The sequence below is a fragment of the Rhodamnia argentea genome, chromosome 1 (assembly GCF_020921035.1).
Source record: "Rhodamnia argentea isolate NSW1041297 chromosome 1, ASM2092103v1, whole genome shotgun sequence".
Taxonomy (NCBI): Eukaryota; Viridiplantae; Streptophyta; class Magnoliopsida; order Myrtales; family Myrtaceae; genus Rhodamnia; species Rhodamnia argentea.
The window spans coordinates 34,069,487-34,097,484 of record NC_063150.1 but is presented as its reverse complement, the minus strand read 5'-3'; the positions used below and the strand labels follow the sequence as shown (position 1 = coordinate 34,097,484).

General features: G+C 38.8%; 2 protein-coding genes across 7 annotated transcripts; both read left to right on the top strand.

Annotated features, from left to right (window-relative positions):
* LOC115738905 (F-box protein SKIP14) lies at positions 1-22,172 on the top strand. Of its 4 annotated transcripts, XR_007197482.1 has the most exons (4): positions 1-2,116; positions 3,217-3,783; positions 3,961-4,073; positions 22,161-22,172. XR_007197482.1 is itself a non-coding variant. In XM_048274380.1 (3 exons), the coding sequence occupies exons 1-2, from the start codon at positions 854-856 to the stop codon at positions 3,775-3,777; spliced, it is 1,824 nt and encodes a 607-aa protein (XP_048130337.1). In that variant the 5' UTR covers positions 1-853; the 3' UTR covers positions 3,778-3,783; positions 3,961-4,472. The 4 variants fall into 4 exon arrangements, 2 of the variants coding, with proteins under 2 accessions (XP_048130337.1, XP_030527564.1); XM_048274380.1 differs by lacking the exon at positions 22,161-22,172 and having other exon boundaries at positions 3,961-4,472; XR_007197481.1 differs by having other exon boundaries at positions 12-2,116; positions 3,217-4,073.
* LOC115738915 (MADS-box protein AGL42-like) lies at positions 15,979-27,974 on the top strand. Of its 3 annotated transcripts, XM_030671721.2 has the most exons (9): positions 15,979-16,300; positions 16,464-16,520; positions 16,619-16,816; positions 18,886-18,967; positions 23,856-23,917; positions 24,027-24,126; positions 26,530-26,571; positions 26,671-26,712; positions 27,830-27,974. In XM_030671721.2, exons 3-9 carry the CDS (start codon positions 16,632-16,634, stop codon positions 27,947-27,949), a joined length of 633 nt encoding a protein of 210 aa, XP_030527581.1. In that variant the 5' UTR covers positions 15,979-16,300; positions 16,464-16,520; positions 16,619-16,631; the 3' UTR covers positions 27,950-27,974. The 3 variants fall into 3 exon arrangements, with proteins under 3 accessions (XP_030527581.1, XP_030527580.1, XP_048130346.1); XM_030671720.2 differs by lacking the exon at positions 15,979-16,300 and having other exon boundaries at positions 16,307-16,520; positions 16,595-16,816; XM_048274389.1 differs by lacking the exon at positions 15,979-16,300 and having other exon boundaries at positions 16,307-16,524; positions 16,623-16,816.
* Positions 27,975-27,998: the final 24 nt, after the last annotated feature.

The window sequence follows — 27,998 nt, the reverse complement described above, 5'->3', positions numbered from 1 at the left end:
TTCCCTCGTCCATCACTCTCTCTCTCTCTCTCTCTCCCCCTGGTTCCTGATTCCTGCTCTCGTTTTCTCTCTCTCTCTGGTTCCTGATCGAATTCAATCCTTCTTCATCTTCTTCTTCCTCTTCTTCTTCTTCGGTGACAGACAGGGACGCCCGAGATCTCCCTCCTCCTTCCCCCGCCCCTCCAAAAGAGAAAAAAAACAGGTTTTTTTTTCCTCCCCCTCGACATTCTCTCTCTCTTTTTTACCTTCTTCTTTTTGAATTCCAGCTTCAGGAGGATTCGATTCGGTACCAGAGGGAAATTGGGTTTCCTTTTCCGTTTCTTGTTTCGTCGATTGCGTTCTTGGGAGCGAGATTAGGGTTTTCTTGATACGGTGTTGGGGTTCTTCCCATTCTTTGATTTCGTTTTTGGGGGATTTCAATTCGATTCCTTCTCTGACCCTAGCTCTGTACCGTCTGAAAGAGGGAGAGCGCGAGAGAGAGCGAGAGGCAGAGAGAGAGAGAGAGAGAGAGAGAGAGAGGGAGAAATATATTCCATTGATTCTTGTCCTGTATAGCTACATGAGGATCTGACTGTTAGTTTATCATTTTCGGTTCCATTGTGGGAGTTTCTTTTTTTTTTTTAGGGTTTCCTCGGTTCCTTACTCGTGAAACTCTATGAGATTTTCGATGCGTTTTTTTTAGTTCGCCATCTGAAATTGAGGGTTTCCTTCGCTTAGATCTTCCACGTTCTTGCGCCCCCATTCCTTTTGTAGTTCCGTTCCTGCTTTTCCCAATCGAAAAACCAAAAAAAGAGAAAAGAGAGAAAAAAAAAATCCAGCTTTTGTATAGGCATCAGCCGTTTCTGTAGATAAGATGGCTTTGAACTTCTCTCATCGTCCGGTTTTCGCTGCTCATCTACCCGAAGACATGTCCCCGATTAGGATTGCCAATCTGTGCATTGTGGAGGGTGTTTCGGAGAATAAGGTGGATGGTGCCGATAGGCCCTGGCTTTTGGAGGGGGATGTTAAGGATTGTTTGGATTATGGAAGGAGTAGATGTGATGGTGGTGGCTGCTCTCAGGATTCAGTTTCCAATGAGATCCTCGACCTTTTGCCTTCCGATCCATTCGGGATGGATATAAGCACCACTTTTACGGCTATAACTGGTTGGCTCGAGGATTTGGAGATGAATTATGGTGGCTACACAAGTGATTTTGCTGGGGCTAGTCCTGATGATTACCAGCTGTTTGCCGGGTTGAATTTTTTCTGGAATAATGCGATGAAATTCCAGGCTTTTCCTGGAACAATCGGGTTTAATACCAATTCTATTCCATCCAGTAGCATGCCTCCTCGCTATGGGGTGAAGGAAAGTGCGCATGGCTCCTGTGATGTTGCTTTTGGTTCAATGAGTGAATTTTCTGGTTATCCCGATTCCTTGGAAGCAGGAGATGCATCTTCCTTGGATTTGGGTTCATCAAGTGGACATCATGGGTGTTCAGAGGAGGTCATAAAGGGACAGGACCCTTGTGATGGGGAGTTTGGATTGACAAATGCACTTGGGGGATTATCTGAGGTTATGGAGTCGCTACAGGTATCCTGCCATGTTGGCTTTGAATCAATAAGCAGCTGCAATCAATGTCCTGAGGCAACGGAAGATGTAAATGCACCCTACCATCTTGGCCTCGGATCCATTGGTGAATATGGTAGGTGTTCCCTGGAGAACGAAGTTTCTGGGGTGTCTGATGATATGGATGGCTTTTTTCATGGAAGCAGTGGAAGCTCCGGAATTCCTGATAACCACTCAAGTAAAGACCCCGAGCTTTCTGCTGGAACTTGTTCCTTTGTCAATGGACCTCACTTAGCATTTTCTTTGGCTCTTGGTTATCTGGGTGTGCGGGATCTTCTTGCTGTCGAGGGTGTTTGCAAATCCGTCCGGTCTACAGTTCGAAATGACCCCTTCTATTGGAGGAATTTACATATACATCATCCTCTGAATGACAAGATTACTGATGAAGTTCTTATGCAATTGACCAATAGAGCTCAAGGTACTCTCCAGTGCTTGAGTCTGGTAGAGTGCCCAAGGATCACTGATGATGGTCTGAAGCGTGTCCTTGACAGTAATCCAAAGCTCAGCAAGGTATTTTTGAATCTTTTAGGGTTTTATTTTTTTTCTTGATTCTTGCTCTTGTTTATTATTCACCACACTCTTCATTACATGATGAAATTGAAGTGTGGGAGGATATTTCAAATGGTACGTATTGGGAGTGGGGGTTTAAACAACATTATCGTCTATATCTATGAGATGCTCTATTTGTTTGATTATTTGCATCTCTTGATGAACATGTTTGTCATTCATGGTATTGGCACCCCCTCCCCCTCCTTTTGCTCCTCTTCCTCCTAAGAAAGAACTTGGTACGTGTGGTGGTTCTGTCTCCTGTTTAAACTGCATAATTTCTTTCGTTGAGCTTCCTTGTCTGCGAGTTCACTTTTGTGCCCTGTATGTCATGTAAATCTAGCCAAAATTGGCATTTGACTCACTTTTAAACAATAATGCTTTTTAATTTTAAAGAGGAAAGGGTAGGACTGGGCAAAGAAAGAGGACAAATAGGTAAATGAAAGAAGGTAAATATCCACTTCCCAATGGAAAACTGCATTTTGTGAAATTACTGGGTTGTAATTACAGTGCAACAATTTACTTCATCCTTGTGCCAGTGGAAATCTAGAAGGCTTCTCATTTTCTTTTTGATATCAAATAAATATTTATCTTTTGGTTCATGAAAGAATAGCAAAATGTCAATCCAATGTTTGTTGTTGACTTAAATATTTACTTTTAGTTCTTAAGAGTAATATCTATATTATCATGTCGCAAGAGGAATGAAGAAGGGTCGCGAATAATGCGTGTAGCCCATGCATGGACACTAGTATGTGTAAAAGCAAGTAGGAGCTTGTTGATAGGAGGGAATATGGGAAATGACTTTGTCCAATAGGAGGAGTTATCTGATGTCTTTTACTGGTTCCAAGCTCGAGTTGGACTTTGTGGTATCTCAATTAATCGCTCACTGGTTCCTTCTCAGGAGAGGAATTGAGATCAGTCAGGAGGAGATGTTTTATCTGTTTCACATTGTTGGCGTGTGTCCTTTCTTAATGATACGTTCAATATTGTGTGATCTATTCTTCTCTTGTAAATTTCAATCTGTCTTTTATGGAGACCTAAACCTTTTTTCCTTCCTTCCACAGCTCTGTGTCCCTGGCTGCACAAGACTTAGTATTAATAGCATTTTGCGTAGCCTGAGAACTTTCAAGTCGATGGGTACCCTCAGAGTAAAGCATATTAGGATTGGTGGGCTTTATGGGGTAACGGAGGAACATTTTGAGGAGTTGAAGTTCTTGTTGGGGATCACGAGTGAGAAGCAGCAGAACCTGAATGCCCTCAAGCCATATTTCTATCACAGAGAGAGTATGTACTTATCATGTGAGGATGATCGTACCATTGATATTGAGACGTGTCCAAGATGCCAGAAACTGAGGTTGGTCTATGACTGCCCTGCTGAGGTTTGTCAGGGTAAGGAACATGCGTCTCAAGTATGTAGGGCCTGCACACTCTGCATAGCTCGGTGTGTTCAGTGTGGTCGGTGCATTAATGACAATGAATACGAGGAAACCTTTTGTCTGGAACTGCTCTGCTCAGATTGTTCAAAGCATCAACTTCTGAAGCGCCATGAGATGGAAGGTAGCGTTCCTATCTCAGATTCTACTTTCCACCACGAAGATCCACAGGCCTCCTCAATCCGTGGCTGAAGATGAGTAAGGCTTCTGTCGGGCTTTGGTCTACGAGCAATGCTGTTTTCTTTTTTGTGCCTTGCTTTTAGGATCAAACAGGGCATTGACATAAATTGAAAATGAGGAATTAGGGGGCATCTGAAGCTGCCTCACTTTCTCTGGTAGTCATATGTCATTCTCACTTCGTGTGATATGGCGCAGCTTGGAATTGGGGTGTGAAGAAATGGTTAGGTTTCGGTCTTGGAGCTGGAGGATCTGTTCCGATCGTTCCCTACATGGAATTGCTTGGTGACTGAGCCATCCATGTGAAACACGTCTGGCGACCTTGTGTTGTCAATCTTCGCACCGCGTGCGGTTTGCGCGCAGACGGCTGTGTATTTATTTGGGTGCTATCTTGAGAAAAGGGAGTTAGAAAAGGAATAAAAAAAAATCTGCAGTGTACTGTGGTATTTGATTAGAGTTGATAAACTCTCAACCTAGGCAATAATCATCCCAAGTTTAAAATGTCTCGAGGTGTTTCGCCAATATTTGGCGAGCGCTTGTTGTACTTGTACCAGTAGAATTGTTTACTCCCTATTGTTATTATAGGTTTTCACTGCCAGGAACAAATAAAAGAAGGTATATGTGGAAGACTTGTTAACACTGTTCTGTTTAGTTCTGTAATTTGAACCTGTATTCCTGTCATTGGAATTTGCAAGTAGTAGTTGCAAGAATGGAGGTTCTGCATATCTTTGCTCTCTTTGATTGCTCCTTCAAGGGTAATGTTGCATCTTTATCAGAAAACTTCTAAACCCAACTTTGGGATTGGTTTGGCTCTGCTTATGAGTTCATATGCATCTGTTAGAATTCTATAGAGGTCCAGACGAAGTTGGATTTGCTGAGAAAAGCATATCAACAGTACTTGTCAGGTTAGGATAGTCTTCTATACTCCTTCGGGGTTGTTTTCAAATGATTGACGATAGGATTATGTTTTTTAAGGAGCGGTTTACTATATGTTGGACTTGAATTGGATTCGACTAATCGTTACTAACTTGCCGATTAGATGGGTTGATATGCCATTGATTCCCCAAGTTTTAGTAGCTCCTATCCTTACCTTTGATTTGGCAGCCGGTCATCATCGCCATCGACAGCGATGAGAGATGTCAAAATGCACGTGGTTTTTCTCTGCAAACTTCGTCCATTTCTTTGATTTGAGAGATGTCAAAATGCACTTGGTTTTTTCTGTACAAACTTTGTCCATTTCCTTGAATTGTCAACATGGTATCAATAGTTTATCATTTGGGACGTAGTGTGAATTTATTCTTATACTAATTGGGTGGTGATCGAATTGCCAAGGGATATCGTAGGTTAGATAGAGCGGAGAAGGCACGAACTCGGCTTAGACCTGTGTTTTGTTTTGCAGTGTTGGCAAACAAATGGGCAACAAAAAAGCACAAATTATCGTGCAATTGCTTGCCACTTGATTGTGCCATGCATTTTGCCCATGCACGTATTCATTTCTTAATTATAAGTCTAATTTAATGAACAAGGCTACTTTCTTGTTTTCACTTGTTCTTTGTTTGGCCATCTTGACTCACGATAACACTAGATAAAAAAATAGTTACTAGGGACGAGGAAAAAACTGTATCGAATCGGTTGGTTTTCAGTGGTTCCCCATTCCTCAAATTTGAAACTCGTAAATATTGGACCGGTTCTAAGTGTGGATCCACCCACACGGATTGGATTGATTTTCTTTTTTTTGTTAATTCTTATTATTCCAAATTTCCAAAACCCTAATTTCCCACTTTCATGTGTGATGCGTATTGTAGACGGTGGATGCATTTGTGAACTTTTGTTGCAAACTCTGGTAGTGATTATTACGATTGGCAGAATATCGGTTCCTATCTCGAGTGGATCTAGGATCAGGTGGGTCTAGGACCAGGTGGGCTGGTTCTCGATTCCGCAAACTTGGAGCCGGCCTGTTTGATCTGGTTCTCGGTTTCAAGGTGGCAACTAGCCCATCCTCAAACCAATCACCCTTGAAGTTAACTGCTTAGGCGTCTTTATATATTGTGTAAACCTCTTTTTTGGCGTTATTCCACTAAACAAGCAGATTTTGTCGTCCAATCAATGTAAAGCTCAATATAGGAGAAGACAACGTATGAAATTCATCAATGGTGATGACCTTTAATCGACATTACGGTGCTTAAGTAAAATATTTTACTTGATAGATGAACGACAAGTTCATATGCGTGTAATCGATATTGAAAGAATAATTTGCACCGATGTGATCTTTAATGGGTCAAATTGAATACTTACTATAGAAATGATGAAAAGAAAAAAATTTACCAAAGCCTCTAACAGGTAATTTCTTTTCTGCATAATGTGAGGAAAGAAATGTGTTCCTGTGTCATGAATAACCGATGGAGATCACAAAAGGAATTTTCCTATGAACAACATTCCCAAGGCGAGAATTGGGATCTCTGCCTGAAGCAGGATCCGTCACTTGTTGTGCGACTTCTTGCACAGCTCTTTCATCCACTGTAAGCTGAATTTCTTCTTCCCGGACTTCGACCCGTCTTTATGCTTCTTCCGGTCCTCGGACGCTGTCGCCGGAGGCAGGTCGTCGTTGCAGTCCCATTGGTCCGCCCACGATAGCCCGTTGTCTAGGGGTGTCAATGGTATGGTTCGGTTCGATTTTTTTAATAACCGAACCGAACCAAATCATTATGGTAAATGGATGAACCGAACCGAATTGCCATCCGAACCGAATACGAACCGAACCGAATTTTTCGGTTTGGTATGGTTTGGTTTTTCGATTTTCCTGATTATTTTTTTCCCCCTTTTTTAAAAAGAATTTACCCTTTAAAACAAGAAAATAACTCTATTTCATGTAATTGTTGCATCGATGGACCTTATTCTTCTCCCAAAAATGATGATAAATAAAATAGAATCAATTCTAACTTTACCTGGAAATCAATTAAGGATCCAAACTGCTAATTGCAATTCTGAATCTCCATCTTTTGTTGCTCGTCGGGCAAAATTACTTGAAAAGAGGAGGAAGCATCAAACAAGGCTCTCCTCTATGACGCATTGAGACGCACAACACCACCCGTTTCATGCCTCTGTCCTAACCTCCTCTCCATGGAAGAAGGTGCGGGAAGAACGCCGATGGCTTCGACGAGGACGATCCTGCGAAGATCGATCCACACTTTCCTTCAAAACTACCACTACTTCACCTCGACCTCCGCGCTGCTCGCGCTGCCCTTCTCGGTCTCCATCCTCCTCTCGCAAGCCCTCGTTCCCACTGCCTCCTCGCCCCTCGTCCTGAGGGTTTAGAGTGGAAAACTTCGAGGGAGAGGACGGTATCGGGGAGTCGGAGGGCTCGAAGGATTGTGAACTGTTCGTTCCAGATAGGTCAGATCGAGCCGTAATCGTCAAACTTGGTGGCGAGGCAGCGATCGGGATCAATCCAGAAGATGGCGTAGGGCTTGTAGTCGCCGTTCCTCTAGATCTGGCTGCATAGGTGGATGCTTCATCACCTATTTTTGATCTAATGAAAGGCTTGTCCAATGCCTGTAAATCTCTATTTTTTTTTTTTCATTTTTAAATCTCTAATTGAGCTTCAGCTTTTTCCCCATTTTAATTAAGTGAAGGTTTCTAGGTCCCCCATCATCGTTCAATTGCATTTGTTATTTTCATTTATTTGACAAAGCGTTTTGCGTCCTTGTTTTTTTCTTTCTTCCAATTCAGTGCTATGCAAATCCTTGGCAGTCAACAACTTACCCTAGAGTAGCAGCAATACATAGCCAGAGGAGCCGGAGTGCAGATGTTGAGACCGGGTTGTCCATTGGACTGCCGGAAAGTCTGATTCTCCATCACCCGGCACAAGTCTAGTAATACCTGTTCAATAGTGTATAGTAAGAATTGCTGCAATGTCACTTAGTTATATCTTTAGTGAGCTGGATTCTCTTTTAGCACCGTCACAACAACATCTACATTGGATTCAGGGCAGTCATTTCGAAAAATCTGAGAGTAAGAATAGCGAAGGCAAAGAAAGATCAGATCAGAAATGAGCAATGACAAGGACACATGCTCAAGGAAGAATCGGCGGAGCAAAGGAAATAACTTGCCCGCACCTTGGGCTTCACATTTGTATCACACGACAGCTGATTCCAAGAAAGATACATATCTGTTGAGCATATTTTCAAACAACTTGCGTGCATTTCAACATCAGTGGACCCCTCTTTAAGGTTGGCTAAGCCAAAAGATGTCAATCCATCACCCCTCTATGATTTTCTTCAACGTAGGTGCATGCAGACAAATGGGTCAGGGCATCCGAACCATTCTGGATTCAAAATTTGTCATTTTGCAGAATGAGGCTATCTAGTAGACTTGTATTCCATCCCAAACAACGAGGTCCAACTTTTTTCACCCTGACAGAAGTTAAGCTTACACATGAATTCACGAGTGATGACATATTTCCTAGGCGATGCCTTAATTGGAAGGGATTGGAGGGACAAGACATTCTGGGATACCAAGTAACACATGGGATGACTAAGATGTACAGTGCATACTGCCTGGCGATAAATAAGAATATGGACAAGCTTAGACAAGAAAGACAACAGGCCCCTCTTCTTGGTCCCTGGTCAGAACTGAGTGAATTTGGGTGGGTCCTCTCCTCATCAAAATCCCTGCCCAGCTTGTTAGCTGACATGGCACAACTGACGCTAAAGTAAATAATTTTTAATAATATTATAATATTTTTTAAACTTTTGTTTATTTTTTATTTTTTCATTTTTTTCTTTCTCTTTCTCTTTCTCAGACCGGCCGCGCGATATCGGTGATTTCTAGTCAAAATTGGCCGGATGGACTGAATTGCCACAAATACAAAAAGTTTAGAACTTAATTGGCAAAACAAAAAAGGTTTAGGATTGAATTTGAATGATTAATTCAGTATGAGAATATACTTTCTAGTGGAACAAAAGCTGTATAATGGGGTTTGTCATTTATTGACGGACCTTTGGAGTTGGAGTTCCAAATCTTTTCAATTTAACCAATTGATTCATTGTTGCAAGGAGATTTGGGCTAGTGATCGGAATGCATTCTAGGGAGGTGCTTGACAAAAGCTTCTCCACCTATAAATGCCTTGGGCTCTCACAACACACTAGACATTGTTGTTATTTTGAATTTTACTTTCTTTTATTCAAAGTAGTGTGTCGAGCTACAATCGGACAATTCCATCATAGAACCGAAATTGTACGAAGACACTGCTGAGCCAGAGAATTCTAGTCTTGCTTTAAATGTTGGGCTATTCATTGAAATTTCTAGGGGAATGATGACCCCTCCGGATGGCGTCTTCCACATGTAAAGTTTCAGCCGCATCCCCGTATCCATCGAAATAATCAAATTCATGGGCAAAGGGAGGGAGGTATGGGCCAAATCATGTTACAACTTCTATACCAATTGAATCGATTCGAGGTAGTTCCATAGCACGATAAATTCAGCCGTGAATGACTGTAATATAAATGACTTTCTTAGAAAGATTGCGTAACGCTAGATCTCTTCTCGGGGCCTAAGATCGGGCCGGAAGGCATTGTCCATGGATATTTGTACCTTGTTGAGGTAAGGAACCATGGTGAGGATAGGAATGTTACTTATAAGACTAGATTGGGTAGTGCCCATTTGAGGGTTGAGACGACGTGACAAACATGCCAAGGTGTCCCCTTGCCTTGCGAGGTTACCTCGCAAGTGGTATGATCCGCGGTTGATGCAATACTCTATTCTATTACACGAATCGCGAGTAGATATATTTGCCTTAAATGCATAAACCAAGAAAGCAAGACGTTGATAAGATCCTTCCATTTAGCAGCACCTTATGTTCTTTAGTTGAAGTTGAGGAGTTTTTAAATGTCATAAGGGCTTGGCTTCGTGCGAATGGAACGGCATTGGAAAGCACTCCTATCATGGCATGGAAATAGTAAATGCTGTACATCTTACTTAAAAAACGATGCTTCCTTGGCCATGCACACCATCATTACGACAGGTGTCAAGTGGAAGTGCAGTGATCCCAACGGCTTCTCAAGCGGGGGATTTGTCAGAAGTCTCAAAATCTCGTTCAGCACACTGGAACCGGGGCCTTTAATAATATTATATAATAAGAGTTGGCCCATCTTTCTCAAAGTAAAGAAAGTGAAAAGAGCCTATTTGTTCACAGGAGATAGCTGCCGCGGTAATACGGAGGATGCAAGCATTATCCGAAATGATTGGGCGTAGACGCTTTGGTTAGGCTCGATTAACAAAGGCAACAACACAAGCAAGGCGTTTCATAGCTCGATGTGAAGCTTCAGGGAATTAGTCAAATGGATTCGGAGACAACGTGGAAAAGAAGGAAAAGAAGTCTAAGGGTTATCCCCAAGGTTCAATGAATCAATGAAGCTATGGACGTCAATTTGGGACACGTGCGGATAGCTGTCCCGCGTGACTTAAAAAAAGAAAAGAAATAAAAAAAAAAGAGAGAAGGAAAAATCCATTTTCTTATAGAGCTAGTTGATCGGTGAGTAGTGGTCAAAGAAAGCGCAGAGTGGGCAAAGTCAACTATTCTTCAACCACGAATCGTTGGTGAGGAACATTATGAAATTGTGCAGGCAACAAAAGGGTGCTATTTAACGCTTTAGTTCGCCCAAGGCCACAAATACCTTGCCAAACCATAGCATAGACAAGGGTTTCGCATAGATTTGTACATGGAAGAAAGAGAGAATGTGGTTTGACATCAACCTAGACCCGAACCCAATTCCCTTCCTTCTGTTCTCGCTCGGTCCTTTTTTGGGTATTCGATGCTTGAACTGGTGCTTTGTGTTGCATGTACCGCACCAAAGCTTACGATTAAAAGGAACAATCTCAAATAGACCAAGATCGAATTACGGGTCATTTCCTAATTTTTTTTCAGAGCAACTAGGAAGAGATTCTTTAACCCAATTCATTGAGATTTTCCTATTGGGCCATGTCATTTCGGGGGACTTACTCAACTCACTACTTTAACCTACTTCTTAGGGGTCAAGGTCGGCCGGTGAGTTGGCACAATTACAATAAGTCCATCGATTTTTTTTTTAGTAATTTGTCCATATAATGTACATAGTTGTTGAAAGAAACTAATTGGGAATAGTCAAGTGGGACTAAATAGTGTGTTAAGATTTGTTATATACGTGAGGGTGCGTGTTTTGGCTTAATATATTAGTACATATGACGATCTTGATATGCGATTTAATGAAAAAGTCCATGCCACTTTGGTGTCCTCGTGAACCCCGCATTACATTAGTTCCACCTTCCTCATTCTCTGTGTTTTTAAATTAAAGATCAAGATTTTTCCATCAAAATATTAGAAGTAACTAATATCATAGGAATGGGAACTTGGGGAAAATGAGGAGAATGTCATCGGCAATTAGAAAGCTAGGGAAGAAGCCATAGAGAAAGCAAAGACTGATGGAAGAAAAGTCATGAAAGAATGCCCGACGAACCTTTGTTCCAAATCCATCATATTAATCCCCGAAACATGTCATTATCAAGCAAGTATAAGGAAACATGTCATTATCAAGCAAGTATAAGGAGACATCTTCATCTTCCTTAAGCTTGGAATTGAATCCACGCTAATACCTTCTTTAACGATATTTTTTTTGAACTTTTTCTTTCCTTTCCCTTTTCTTTTTGCCGGTAGCCAGCGAGGCCCCCCTCGCCGGACCTCGCCCGAAGGAGGAGGAGTTCGAACCGTGCCTAGGCTAGGGCGAGGCTCATCGGCCATAGGAGAGGGTCCAGGGTGACCTCACCTAAGCAACGCCAGCCCTCGTCGGCCATCGGTGAAAACAAAAAAGGAAGAAAAAAAGTGAGGAAAAAATAAAAATAACAAAAAGATGCAAAATATTAGTTCAATATTATAAAAAAATGTCACACTGGCATTGGGGATAAGGGTGAGCAAACTGGACCGGATCGGCCCGGGATCGGCTAGGTTGGTCCGATCCTTGAGGGGGGAGGGGTTTCGGTCTCCCGTCCCAATAAATGGGACCAGTGACTAGGCGGTTTGGTCCTTAGTTCCATGGTGGATGGGACCGGACCAACCCTCTTGTACTGGACCACTTAAAGTATATATAATTATAAGTTAGGTTTAAGTCTCATGAGAATAATATTCTATGACACACACACACACACAATTAGAAAAAAAAATTAGAAATTTTTGAAGAACTAGTTAACGTAATTTTTTTATCTTCCGCTTGATATTCACTCCTCTCCTCTCGCTTAAAGCTTGCGTCTCGCCTTGGCGATACAGCTCTGCTCGGCGCTCGCTCCTCTCACGATCTCATCTCTTGCTCGTCGGCATTGTCGCTCTTCTTGCATCTTGCAGCCACGGGCGAGACCTACCGCCGGAACTATGCGTCGTCAATTCGTCACTTCCTCTCCTCGTCTCCATCCTCACTCGGTCACTTCGATCTCATGTAATAGTTGAACAATCATCATGTGTATGTATTATTAGGTTGATGGTTAAAATTGAAAGTTGTTAGTTTAGATCCAAAGGTTAGATTTCTATAAGCTGTTAGTGTTAGCGGTTCTACTAGGACCGGACCGAATCGGTCCTGGTCCGGTCCGGTCTCGATCCCGTCTCCGGTCCCAAAAATTTGGGGATCGGGACTACCGGTCCGATCCTCGGTTCCATACCGGGATCGAATAAACCCGGACCATGGACACCCCTAATTGGCGGTGTTACGTAGAATGACCGGCTTCCACATTAGTGGTTTCGTCATAATTAGCGGGATGGACTGAATTAGTACCAATGCAAAAATGTCTAGGACTAAACTGGTTCAATTAAAAAATTTAAGACTGAATTGGTACCAATACTATAGATTTATGGCTTTTTTGGTATTTTTCCCAATAAACATCCTTATCTTCCTTGCTCAAAAGTTGAATTTGAATTACCACGCTAGTACCTTCTTTAGACATGGCCAAATGGAACCGAGGGCTCGGAACCGGCCCATTGACCGGGCCCATGGTTCCGTCCCGTTTTTAAAAAAAAAGGGGGGAGGGGGAAGCCCGGGGGGAAAGAATGGGTATGATGTCGAGAGGGAGATATGGGTACGGTGAGGACGAGCCGAGGGAGAAATGGGTATAGTGAGGACAAACGGAGGGAGAAATGGGTCCGATGTCGAGAAATGGGTATGGTGAGGATGAGCCGAGGGAGAAATGGGTATGGTGAGGACCGAAGGGATAAATGGGTATGGTCGATCCCGCTCGTGTTTCCACCTTCGCCGACTCCCGTGAGCTCTCTCCTCCATATGACGCCCCCTCTGGTCCTCCAGCTCTCCTCCCTCTCTCTCCTCTTCGAGGCTCGGGCGGTGGAGTGTTGTGCATAGTTTCGGTTGCGACCGTGAGAAGAGTCGTTTTGAGGTTGGGGCGACGTCGGTCCCCGGGCCCAGGAACCGGCGATTCCGAATCGGAATCGGAACCGGGCCTTCAAGGGTCGGTTCCGGTTCCACCTTTTCTAGGAACCGGAACTGTCGGTTCGGACGAACCGGCCATGTCTAACCTTCTTCAAGGATATCTTTTGTGAGTACAAATCGTATCTATATGTCTCCAATAATCATCCGACTCATATAACCAAGAAGGGTGAGCATGGTTCCAGGGTAGAATCGAAAACCTGGAATCGGAACCTATAGGATCCGGTCTAGTTTCAAGTTTCAAGGTATGCATGGTAGGTTCCAAGTTCCAAAAATTGAGGAACCTATTTTAACGGGTAGGTTCTAGGTTCCATTACTTAGAACCCGGAACCCGGACCCTAGATCCCGAAATAAATTTTTATATTTTTCTTGGTATATGTTTTTGCATGATCCTACAATGTTCTATGGCATCTAATGATGAGTGTATAATCTGGAGCCAAACAAATTTTTAGGTTTTAGGTCAAAAAAAATGATAAACGTGTTCCAATAAATTGGTTTTAAGTTCCAAATGTAACCTGTATAGAACTTAAAACCACTCACCTCTACTTTCTCTTAGATGTTGTTACGTTCACTTTCATTTTGCTTAACTAAAAATGAAAAAAAAATAAAAGAAAATAAAAGAAATTGATAGCTTCTCGGGTACTCTGGAACCGACCCTAGAATTTGTGACATGGTAGGTTTCGGGTTCCAAGGTATGATGGGTAGGTTTCACATTCCAAAAAATGAGGAATCCGTTCCGATAGGTAGGTTCTAGGTTCTAGGTGGAATCTGTAAGGAACCTGGAACCGCTCACCCCTAATAACTTAGGTGACTACTACATTCATTGAAAATTAGTGAAGTCCTCAAAGAGTGACAACACCCTATTATTAGCTTAAAAATGAATATTAGATAATTTTTGTTGCTCCATGAGTAATTACGATCATCACTTTCCTTAAGGGCGTTGAATAACTTAAGATTAGAGAGGAAGAGAAAGAAACAAGTGAATTAGTGCTAAATTATCTCTCAACCTTTTATATTGAGTGGTGGAACAACCTAATAGATTTCTTTTTATGGAATTTTTAAACTATCCATAAACAAAAACTAACTATTTCTCCAATATAAAGAAAAGATAGGCTGATACTCCTTGATGAGCTTGCTAGTCGAGGTAGGTTAAAGTAACGCATAACTGATTTTAGGGTTCTGCAGTCTTTTTTCTGAAAAAAAAAATGTATTTTTCACTACTTATGATTGTGAAAAAAAAAAAAAAATGGTTGGCCTAAAGAAAACTAGAAAATTAGTGCAAGGGAAAATGGCAAATAAGAGAGGGCCAAGCGTTTTGTTCGGCTTTGAAAATGACTTTGAATCGTTAAAGGTCATTGGGCAAGTTTGACAACTTTTTTGGGAGATGCATTAAATGTCCAAAATTCTCCGAAGACCCTTAGCTCAATGCAAGGTCTACTAGATTTGGGTTTCAAGCTTTCTCAAAATGATAATGCATTTTTTCTCCTTCCGACTTTCCACTCGCTAAACTTTTGAAAATTTAGTTTTACCATTACCATTTTTCACTATGTCGCCTTTTGCGACGTTGCCGGTGAGCCTTGCCTGAGGATGCTTGCTCACTTGGGGTCACTTGAACTCAGGCAGCCCTTGCTTGAGGTAGCATCACCTCAAGCAACAACCGACCATGCTAGATGTAGCTCATCGACGTCCGGCGTGCGCTAGTATATTTTTCTTTCTTTTTAATTCTTTATATAAAAATATATACATAAAGTCCTTTACAAGACTTTTTTTTTTCAGACAACATTTAAATCAAAGTTGATTTCTAATATACTCTTTCAATTACACTTTAAAAAATCCATTTGACCTTAAAATTTTGTATTTCTTCAAAAAAATTCTTGGAATACCAAGTCAAACTCAAGAGGGCTCATATTATTGGCCCAAATTAAAAAGGGTTGGTACCACAAAAAATCCCAAACTAGTATACTTGTGGCAAATTTATCAAAAATTATTTTTTTTACCATAAAAAACTTTAAATTGGTACACTTGTGACAAACTTATCGTAAACTGATACATCTATGATAAATTTACCATATGTTAGTTTTCGTTAAATATAACCGTTAAAGTGTTAAGTTGTATCACACGTGACAATTGAAATGGTGTATCATTTTGGGGGATTTTACCCTCTATTTGTCACAGAGGTATCGGTTTGAAAATTTTCGTGGTATTAATCCAGTTTAATGGAGGATAAATTTATCACAATTATATCAATTTAAGATTTTTTGTGGTAAAAAAAATTAATTTATGGTAAATTTGTGTGTATCAGTTTAGGATTTTTGGTGATTAAAAAGATAATTTGGGGTAAATTTATTATAACTATACCGGTTTGAAATTTTTCGTGATAAAAAAATAATTTGAAGTAAATTTATTATAGATATATTAGTTTAAAATTTTTCGTAATATTAATCTAATTAAAAAAAAAATCTCTTTCGATTGATCGAGTGGAGGGCTTAAAGATTGGCTTTAAGTGAGAGATAATGTCTTCGCAGTTGTCAAACTCCCATTGGTCAACTGTCACGTCGTGGTACGATGATGTCGACAATTCGCATATTTATCGTGCGGCCTTTTTCTCTTGTTTTTTATTTTTATTATTTATTTTCACCGTTTCGTTTCTTGATGCTCTCTCTTTCGCATGTCCCACAGGCCAGTCCACCTTCTGTCTCTACCTCTCTGTATTTCCATCTTTACTCTCTTTTTCTTAATTTTCCCAAAACAAGAAAAAACCCATCTGCGTCTTTGAATCTTCTTTTACCAAATTAATCATTGCCGTTTCGGTCGAACTTGAATGCTTTGTTTTCCTCCTTATTTCTTTCCCACTTTGTTTGTATTCTCCTTTTCATGGGTACATCACACCATTTTCGCCTCGAGTAGAAGATCGTTGAATTTGGAATAATGGGTCTTTTTCTTTTTCCTTCTATGTTTGTGGCCACAAAATAAAGAGAGAGATCCTTCGCGTTCATTCTTGCCTTTTAGTTTTTTGTCTTTGCCCTCTCATCCCTCTCTAGGGTTTCTGATTTCGTGGCTTAGAGAAGAGAACACCCTGGGCAAATCTATATTTCTCCGACCATTTTCGTTCTGCGGTTGTTGACTTGTGTTCGAATGATGATATAGTCCATGTCTGTTTGAAGGAAAAAGAAAAAAAAAAGTGTGTGATTAGTCTTGCAGTGTTTTTAGCCTCTCAAGTACTTCAGTCTGAAGTCTAGACAGTAGGAGGAGGATAGGAAGATAAAGTCTTCAGCTGGTTGAAGCTGCACAAGGTCCCTGGTGAGTTGTGGTTTTTGATCGTTGCGGTATATTCTGTTAAGGTCATCGCTGTGTATGAGTACTTGTCATTCTAGGGTTGATGACCATCATTTGTGTAGGGAGGATTTTATCATGGCGAGAGGCAAAATTCAGCTGAGGCGAATCGAGAACCCGACGAGCCGGCAAGTCACCTTCTCGAAGCGCCGGACCGGGATGCTGAAGAAAGCTTACGAGCTCTCAGTCCTCTGCGATGCCGAAGTCGCCGTGATCATCTTCTCGCAGAAAGGAAAGCTTTACGAGTTCTCCAGCAATTCCGAGTGCGTTCCCATACTGACTTTTTAATTTCTCGAGTTGATTTTAGATGGGGAACACGATTGAGCCATGTTAACTTTCTTATATCCAAAATGAGGGCATATGCACATATATATGCTGTGTGTTTGTAAAGTGTAAGTGAGGGACAGCATCATGGCATGTGGGTTTTTTCTTATTCTCCTTTTCTATCATTTTTGGTATTTGGTCAAACCATTAGTACTTCTCACCTTCGATCATGGACTGAACCCATGATGATGACCAATCTAGTTCTCATTTTCAGACAATTTTAATAGCAATATGACTTCTGTTCAGACCGAAAGTAGCTGAGATAAAATCCATGTTCTCGCTTTTTCCTTTTTTTGGCTAATCAATGTGTTGAGGTGTACCTAATCAAATGGCTAGATGCGGGGGATTTGATGATCAAAGGCATTCACTGTGTGCGCTGTTGCATTGGAGTTGGACTCCATCTTTCTTAATGGTCCTCCTGAGAAAACTAATTGATGAATATCTTTCAAGTACTGATCTCCTCCAGCTACTTCACATGTTAGGAGTACTTTGTCTTGGGGAATGAGACTTTATTTGATGTTAGTGCAACTAGGGGCTGATATTGTTTGGTCCTTCAGGTTTTGACAAGTTACAATTCAGCCTTCATCCCCCAGTCCACATTGATATGAAATGAACATGCCATTTGGTGTTAATTTTTGAAGTGTTATAGGTTTTGAGGCTGCTCCTAGGGATTGGTCTCCTTGATGATAGTTAGCGTACTCGTGGTTAGGTACTAATCTGTTCGAAGTAGATCCTTTCCAGACAAATTTGATCGCTTGGAAAGATGTTGAAGAAGACCAAACTTAAAATTGAAAGGGGTGAAGCCTTCAAACCATACATTGTTTGATTCAGTTTGTTGTTCTTGCGCCACTTAGACATGAATTAAGACTATTTTATGTACCCTATCTGGGTCATCTTACAAATCATACAAATCCATGTTTCAAGATTATGACCATATCGCAAGGCAAAAACTAACAATTTCATGTAATACATATTACATTAGTCAGACAAGTGAATAATGTGTTATCTATTTACCGCAATAATCAAGAAGCATGTCAAATCATGGTTCATTGAAATCGAAACTTCACGCATAAGTAATGTAATCTCTTTTCCGAACCAAACAAAACCGGCAAAAGATTTTCAAGTCGATTTTTCAATTGTACTTTAACCCTAAACAATAGCCTGCGAAACCAGTCCTAGACCTCTTGAACTTCATATGTTTTTGGTTATATGGTCCTTTGAAAGGTGAATAAGAGTATGGGCTTAACTAGAATTGTGTAGCGGTGATTTTATGGGATCGAGTGCATTCACTAGTATAACAGACTAAGGCTAACATTACACAACACCCTGATCTCTTGGATTTCTTATTCATAAGAGTGTTTATGTCAAAAAGTGACCGTCATCGTACACGTTTGCCATTTTAGTTGCTCCACCAAGTAAGAACTCAGTGTTCTTCATTTACCGGCACAAAAAACCCTTGAAGTGACAAGTTAAATGTAGGTTCGACTGCTTGCTCTTATAATTTCTCCGAGAAGTCCTAAGTCATTGTGCTGCTTCACAATGCAACTGATGATTTTACACGCATCATGTGCTATTCTTACTTCTTACTGACATGGGGTGGCATGTGGAATTCTGAAGACTTTTCACTCACGTTCAAATATATTTCACCAGCACACATTATACACTTTCCTAGCGTGAGCGTGGACGTTACACGGTAAAATTTGAAGACAAATATTGCTGGCATGATTATCTACATAGTATAAGGTGGCAGCCAAGACTCCTCCAAGTTCTTTCTTTCATTGCAAGTAAGTTACTTAGAGGCTAATAACTTCTTGATGAGGCTTATGCCTCTTGCAGATTCTATTTGCGGGTGACGAGGATACATATTCACGGGAAGTCATGCATGACTCACAAAAATTGATCATTAATTTGTTTGATGTTCACTTACTTTAGTTTTGATGATACCTGATTAATTTGGAGAATGCATTCCCGGTGGCTGAGCTCATGTGCTGTCTTTACAATTTTTCAGAATACAAAAGACAATTGATCGATACCGTAGATCAGCAAATGATGCGGATAAGTACCGGGCTGACATGGAACAACATATTCTGGTCAGTGCTTTAACCTTTCCATGATGCTACATCAGGTGCCTTCATAAGGAGTTCAGTGAGATTCTCAGTTTAATTAAACAAGTTTCCAGAATTGTTACGCACGAGATGTCAATAATGTCGGCCTAGTACATTCCAAGCATTTATGCACAATTTGTAGAAGTTAAGCAAGTTGAGCACTTCGATTTTTCTTTATTTTTGCTCCATAAAAGAAAGCAACTTGCTGCAATTTTTGTGTGGATTAACATACAACATCACAGTACACAACTTATTTCCAAAGGACTTACGAAAAAATAGACTTATCTAACACACAAACACAGACGGCGGAAAATTTTATTTTCCCCAGTAATCTTAACACATAGACCCGCGCATATGCCTCATATGTGAAAAAAAGCACATGCATCTACATGTGTGCACAATTTAAATGGATTACTGGAACCACAAAGTAGGGATCATGCTAATGATGATGATATAGTTGAAAAAAGAGGGATAGAGTCGAGTGACATTCGATTTCTGAATAAATCTTTAAGAAAGTTTTCTCTCAATGAGAATGTGTGTGTGTGTCTATATATATATATATATATATATATATATATATATATATATATTAACGTAAGTTGCAGATGAACTTATTTTGTCCCAAGTCAATTATCTCATTTCCTTTTGATCAATTCAAGTGAAACCAATTGTCTTCACAGACTGACTTATCTGTCAAATGCTATACCAGGCTCGGTAGAACTAAGCTGATTAAAGGTTTTGCATCATTCTTTCTCATTCTTAATGCCTTAAAAAATAATATCTCGCTAATTTATAATATATCTAATTCAAAATTACCATCTTGCAATGGACTAATTTGCAACCTTTATTCTACTAGTCATCTAAATAGATACAGAAAATTTTGGATCATGTACCTTCCTATTTCCTGCAGATCAAAGAGTTTTTCTCTTTGAATCTCTTCAAAAATTCACTTCCATAATTCCCTTGTTTGATGAAGATGCTTCTTTGTTAGGTTTTGTCTGCATTGCAAGAGATGAAAAGATATGATCTCAACTCCCAATGTGGTATTTCAAACTTTAAAATCAATCCCTCTTTGAGTTTGTTGTAATGATACTTACTATATTCATGATGAATCATCAATGTATAGGCACTAATGCAGGCAATGAGATCAAACAAGTCGATATTTGTTCAAGCACCGATGTTTTTACAAAGCTTCGAATGAGGATGGACATTGCAGGCTTGCGACAACTAGGATTTGGATTCTTCTTTTAGTTCAAATAGGACTTGAGTAACTGTGGACTTTGTTAGATATTTCTACTTATGTCATAAATGTGACAGATGAATCCTATTTTAATTCTAATTCTCGTTTCGAGTCTTCCTATCTAGAGGCATGATTGTTTCTATAAAAGGTTTATATGGATCATTGTAACTCTTTCTAGTGGCTTAAGTACACAACAAGTGATAAAATTTGTGTATAACGCTCACTTTAGTGCCAAAACATTCAAAATGATCACTTAAGTGTCAAATTTTTTGAAAAGTGATCGTTTCAATGCCAAAACTTTCAAAATGATCACTTAAGTGCTTAATTTTTTGAAAAAAGTTCACTCCGGTGCCAACTCCGGCAAGCCATGTTAGCTCAAATATTAATAAAAAAATAGGCCAAGTTGGATTTTGGCGAGCCACGTCGGCTCAAATTGAAGTTGGCACTAAAGTGGCATTTTTTTGAAAAAATTGACATTTAAGTAATCATTTTGAAAGTTTTGGCACTAAAGTGAGTACTGTACACAAGTTTTGGTACTTGCAGTATACTTTAGCCCTTTCTAGTTGATTGGATTGATGAATGCTATTGAATTTTAATGATTATTACTATGAAATGTGTGATGGAAATGTTCTCTTAAGTATGAAACTTATGAAACCCTATGTGTGAAGCTTAGGCCTCACAAATAAAGTTTCTTAAGCATCACACGTAAGAGAAATATCGCATCATGAATTTGAGCAATAATTGCTAAAATTTAGTAATATCCATCAACTTGATGGATAAAAAGAATTACAGTTATATATATAAACTATTCTAGAAATCCTACCGACTTAAGATGGGAAGCGTCTCTACAAGAAAGATGATTGAAATAGGAAACATCTACACACGAAACAGAATCTCCAACCCTGGAATAAGAAACTTAATGAAATCCTAATAGTACTCAATTCTTAATTGATAAGATTGCTGATTCAACTAGAAGAATAAGCCTAATCTTTTTAGACTCTTATGTGAGTCGTGGATTTTCACAACATCCATCTTCACTGAAGGTTGTTAAAAACATCAATATTTTGAATATTAACTTCTTAAATCTCTTTGTCTGCATCAACAGTGTATCTTCATTGATGGGGACAATCACGGATACATCCTTTGGCTAAGTTATAACGTTGGACTTTGAAAGATACAATACATATACATATATAGACACACACGATACATGTGCTTTGGCACATGAGAGATGCTTCATGATTTTTAAGCAGGAGTAATGTTGGAGATACTTTCTAAATTGGTTTACTAAGCGATGTGAAATTGTCACTTAACTCTTTTGAATTTATGACTTTTTCGAGTTTTTTGTAATGATATTGAGGAAAAACAGTTCATGGATAGCCACTAATGCAGACAACAAGATCCGATGTGTTCAAGTATTAATGTTTTTACAAAGTTTCGATGAAAATGGATGTTGCAAGCTCGCGACAACTAGGATTTGGATTGAATTTATTAAGAATTTTATGATAAGCTTATCAATTAGGATTTGAGTACCGTTGGGATCTTTTTAGTTTTTCTACTTGTCGTAAATGGGATATTAAGTTTCTTGTGTACATGAATTCTACTATATTTCTTGTTTAGAGTCTTCCTATTTCAATTAGGAGTATGATTAATTCTAGAAGAGCTTATACGGATGATTGTAACTTGTTCTATTTGATTGAATTGATAAAACTCATTGATATTTCACAATTTTTCCTATGAAATGTGTGTGATGGGAATGCACTCTTAAGTGTGCAACTTATGAAACCCTAGGTGAGATGCTTAGGACGTTTAGATGTGATGCCTAAAGAAAGTTACTCGAATTTAGTTGTCATTCATTGGAAATTCTCTTCAAGATCTCTATTAAGTTGACGCTCGCTACTCAAGACATGTCATTTCTATTGTGATATTGTTATATAGGATGATATGTCTTAAAGTAGCGAACTCAACTTAATAGAGAACTTTAAGAGAATTTTCAATGAACGACAACTGAAAATGGATATATTTCTTCAGGCATCACAGAGAAAACTTCCTAAACATCAGAAATAGAGTTTCTTAAGCATCACTCGAGTCTCTGACCAAAAAAAAAAAAAAGGCATCACTCGAGTCGCGAATTTAAAGTGAAAATTACTTAAAATTTGATAATATTCATCAACTCTATGGATAGGAAGAATTACGATATAGTATATAAACTATTCTGAAAATCCTACTCTTACTTAAGATGGGAAGCCTCTCAACAAGAACATGATTGGAATAGGAAACGTCTCTGCAAGAAAAACAATTTCCAACTACTGGAAATAAGAAACTTAATTAAATCCTAATAGTGCTCGAATCTTGATTGATAAGATTGCTAAATCAACTGCAAGAAGAGTCCTAATCTTCTTAGACTCTTATTTGGGTTGTGGATTTTCACCACATCCATCTATACTGAAGCTTGATAAAAAAATCAATATTTCAAATATCAACTTAGTAAATCTTTTTCCCTGCATCAATCAACAGTGTATGTTTCCATTGATGGGACACTAACATAAGAAGGGACATTCAGGGATACATCTTTTGACTAAGTAATAGAAGTATACGTTGCACTTTGAAAAACTGAACTTTCAGAATGTTATGAATACATATGATCCATGTGCTTTGGCACATGAGAGATGCTTCATGGTTTTTAAGCATAAGCAATGCTGGGGATACTTTCTAATTTGGTTAACTAAGCAATGTGGAATTCCATAAGTGTTGTTTGAGTCAGTAAACTCATTTGTGTACTTATTAGGAACTGGATAATCACTTAGTAAACAATTCTAGGAGAAAAGTCTCAATATGTCTAAAATTATTCTTCAGTATCCATCTCCTCTTATGAACTCAATTCTAGAAACCTCATGCACGTTTCGCTCTTTAGCGGAAAAGTCAAGAATCTAATTAAAAATGTTAGTATAGTAAAGGAGGGAACAATTTGAGAGAGACATCCAAGCTGTGCTATCAAAGTGCTCTTATGGTTAGATAAAGGACATGAAACACAATTGTAAGCCACACTACTCTTATTTCTGTGGTTTGGCCATAGAACTGGCAAGAAGAGAGGAGAATAACTGTTGATATAAATAGCGAGGGAAATAAGTTTCAAGTTAATTAAAACATTTAAATATGCTACTTTGAGCTCTGTATGTCCAACTGGACATTTAACCGGTCTTCTAAAATGCTGTCAGCTTCTGAAACCCCACTTATCATCCATCACTTGATACCTCGAAAACATACCCTCCAAGGGCATCTACATCGTATGGTTTTCTTGAAGAAAATTTGGAAAGTGATTGTTGGCGTGAACCTATCTATATGTATTTGCAGCTTGTAGTAGTATAGCACCGTGTTCTTGATAATAACCCTATTCTTGATCTCAAGAGGTGGAGGGCCCTAGAATCAACTATGGTTTAGATTGTGCAGCTACAAATTCTGCAAGAAAATTAGGGTCCTCGTAATAGCAATCTTAGTTTGGCGGGATCCTGCGGTGTTACCTAATTTGTCACTATGATTAGATTTAACCACTACATGATTTTACATATGTTCAGTTTAATATTGCTCGGTTCACTGGAGACATAATTGTCACAATCTTCCGTATATGCGTAGCGTTTGAAGCAAGAAACCGCGGATATGGAGAGGAAGATTGAGCTTCTTGAAGCTTCTCTACGGTCCGCGAATTTTGAGATTTCTCTGTTGTTAATTGTGGATTCAAATTGGTTCCTGATATCTAATTCCTTTACCTATGGCATTCCTATACCCTTTTTTTTTCCATCTCAGGAAGCTATCAGGACAATGTCTCGGATCGGATTCGATCGATGAAATCCAAGAGATTGGGGATCAGCTCGAGCGAAGTTTGAGCAGCATTAGGGCAAGAAAGGTACATGCCTCTTTGGCATATTTTTCCTTTTTCATTGTGCCTAGAGATGCTTGAAAACTTTTCATCAAGTTGCTTCTGTGTTTGGAGGCATGGAGATGGTGAGAAGGGAAAGAAAACAAAGAGAAAACAATTTCCCGCAAACCACTAACATGACTTTACTAATTAATATTAGGAACCCAAAAACCAATTTCAATAGAGACTGCAATTGCATTGCAAGACCTAAACTGAATGAACTAGACACATTCTTAGATCACCCTTTACATTCATTGTTATTGACCTGTTCTCCTTTTCCCAGTAAACAAAGATCCTGGTTATTTTGCTATCATTATTTTTTCCCAGAGTTGTTTGGACGACTCTATGTTCCTTTTCTTCAAAATTTTATCAACTTTTTTAGCCATCTTACTTCTTTTTTATCCACTTTTATTTGATTTTTGTCAACCCGTAGAATATATTAACTCTTCTAAGAATTCACCAACATTATCTAAATAATCCACTGGCTTTTGTTCAATTAAATTGTTAATTCTTTTTTTATTAGCCACTCCCATTGGAGCTATTTACTAACTTTTATTTTTTTTTTGTTAGTTTCATCAACTTTTGTTATCATTTATTAACTTTTGTTTTTCTTTCTTACGAAACCCCTTTAAATCTATGGAACTTTCATACGAATTATCAATCTTTATTTTCCTAATGTACCAGATTTTCTCTCATTGGGTTCGATCGATTTTGATTTTCTGACTTACCGACATTTATTTTGATTTTTTGAAAAAGTTACAAATTTTTCTGTTGACATACCAACTTTAATTTACCTTACTTACAAACCCACTACCAATCCTAATTGTTGCAATTACTAACTTTTCTCTGATTAAGTTAAAAACTAATTATGCGTAACCAGATTATTTGGTTTTGTTAAATGACTAACTTCTCTTATCTTTACAAAAAAAAAAAAAATCTCTTATCTTTCACAAACTTTTTATATATTTTTTCTACCAACACCTTAAATTTACCAACTGTTACATGAAAGAGGTAATGACACCACCGATCCTTGAACTTTTACTAATTTAGTCCTTGAACTTTTATTTTTAATGTCATCCTTTTAAAGATGGTTCAATGCGATCATTTCATCAAACGGATTGACAGAAATTGCTGATGTGGAACTTGAGGCAACTAACCGTTAAGTATCCAAGTTGGAATCCAACTTGTCGGTTGAATGGTCCGGAAAAAAATTGATAAATCCCTTAAAGTAATGATGGTAATTTTATATTAGAATTGGTAAAAAAGGACTTAGTTGGACCAAATGTATCAATTTTTACAACTTAAATGCACAAATGAAAATTTTAAAATGTATGTGCACGACATTGACAAGTTTTAGGACTTGCCCTATTATTATACCTGGAAAAGTAAACATGGTAATTAATCCAAAACTAATTGGCAACTTAATTGAAGAAAGGTTGGTCGGTTATTTTAAACAAGACTAGTAATTTCTAAAAAAGTTGGTACATACAAGGCGTAGCTAAAAATTGCAACTAAACTTTTATAAAAGATAAGAAAGTTGGCAAATCGTTAAAGGAATTGGGGGGTGGGGACATTAGTATCAAGTGCGGGGTTTGACTCCCATTCTCTGCAAAGAGGCAGAGTAAAAGTCAGATAGATGAGAGTTAGAGATAGGACAGACAAAAAAAAAAGAATAAGTATCATTAAATAATTCAAATAAGAGTCGGTTACTCAATAGTATGAGGCAATTTAACGGTTAAAAATTGGTAAATCACGCTACTTTATGTTAAAAATCTCTAAACAACTGGGTTAGCAATGCAAGGGGTTGCTAATTTAGGCAGATAAAGTTGAAATTCAATATAAGAGTTGGTAAATCAAAAAAAGTTAAGACTTTGGTAAATAAGTCAAATGTAAGTTGATAATCCAAAACTAGTTAATAATTTAATTTGACAAAAGTTTGTAAGTCACTTTAGTTTAAGTTGGTAATTTTAGATAAACTCAAAGTGTCAAAGAGTTATGAAAATAAATGTTGGTAAATTAATCTTAACTGTGATAGCCTTTTTTTTTTTTTCAACTGTGATAGCTTGTAACCTATGAAAAAGGGTAATTCTATAGAAGCGTGTCACCAATCATTTATTTTTTAATAATTCCTTGACACTTATCAACACTTACTGAAAATTATCAGCATGGCACGGAACAATAGAATTCAGCGAGTTATTTTAGTTTATTAACCTCGCGATTTCCCACTACAAACTCATCTCTCAAATTGTGTTTCTGAACATATTGCAACACGTTGCCCTTTCCATTTAATCGTTCATCATACGGATTTTTTCATTTTTTACTAAGTAAGGTATGTGGACGACATCCACACACACATGGAAGTTACAATGTTGGAATGGATCTGATTTACAGGTGCAGTTATTCAACGATCAGGTACAGCAGTTACAAGCAAAGGTAAGTGGAGGAATCTGATGAATGCATGTCCGATCTCATCCGCCATTGTTAAATTCCCGGTTATATAAATCTTAGCAACTTTTGCTTGGTGTGCTTCAGGAGTGGTCTCTGAAAGAAGAGAATGCAAAGCTTCTTGCAATGGTGAACCCTCTTTCTCATCAATGCTTTTATTGCCAAACCTAGTACTTGCCATGCAGCGTCACTCTTCTGCGCATAATTAATCACTTTGCACAGACCTGTGAAACCGACAATAGAATCTCTCGACGAGTTTCATGTATGATCAAGTAGTGTGGTTTTATGATCTGCTAAGACCAGAGAGAGTTCTTCGATGATTAAGAATGTCTTTTGCCCTAACGTACTAATAGGCTTGTTTAGTGAATAGGCTTGTTGCTTTTGCCCATCAAACCAACAGTAGTAGATTATGTGCTGCACAGTTTGATGTACCGGTTAAATATGCTGGTCATCAGTTTGTCTTGCTCTCTATTAGTCCTAACATGATCAGTTTTCATGAAAAGGAAGATACATAACGAGATGCCTAATTTCAGGGTTCTGTACTGGTATTTGTATTGAACCTTTCTTTATTTGTGAGAAGTTTTCTTTTTCAATAGCATGAGTTAGAATGAGCAGATACATTGAGCATCGCATAAGAATTCTATGATCTTGAGACCGTTTGATCTGCTTAAAAAGTAATTACAAGCACTAAGCTACTAATCCATCTAGAGAAAATTACCACCACATTGAGAAATTTGCTTTCACGAGATACAATTCTGCTTTTCCTTTTTACATGGAACTATAGACAAACTCAAATATCTATGTGTTCTTCTATGGTCCCGTACTTGATCTGTTAAGAAAGTGATTGACTCCATAATAGAAGTTACTCATGCCAAGTTGCTAACTCATGTTGAGAAAATTGCTGGCGAGGAAATTACGATCATGAGATACAATTATGCATATGGGACTGTAGACGGACCCAAATTTCTGTGTTTTTGTGATCCGATGAGCATTACTGGATCTGCTTGGAAAGTAACTGAATCGATAAGAAAAATTACTAGCACTAAGTTACTGACCCCACTGTGAAATACTGCTTTGTTGCGGATATTATTTTCACTGAAGAATATGTTGTGTTCTCCAACCGGGGACTATAGACAGATCCAAAGTTCACAGCATTCGCATTTGGTGTACCTAATCATCATTTGATTGATTTTTGGTATTTCGTTAATCTAACAGAGCGTTCCTTGTTTTTCGCTTCCAATTTCAGTGCCATGCATATTATTGGCAGTCATCAGCTCATCCGGAAGCAGCAGCAATACATAGCAGCAGCAGCAGGAGCACCGATGTCGAGACCGAGTTGTTCATTGGATTGCCCAAGTTAAACTGATTCGGCCATCACCCGACACCGGGCTTATAGTCCCCGCTCGATGGGGTAT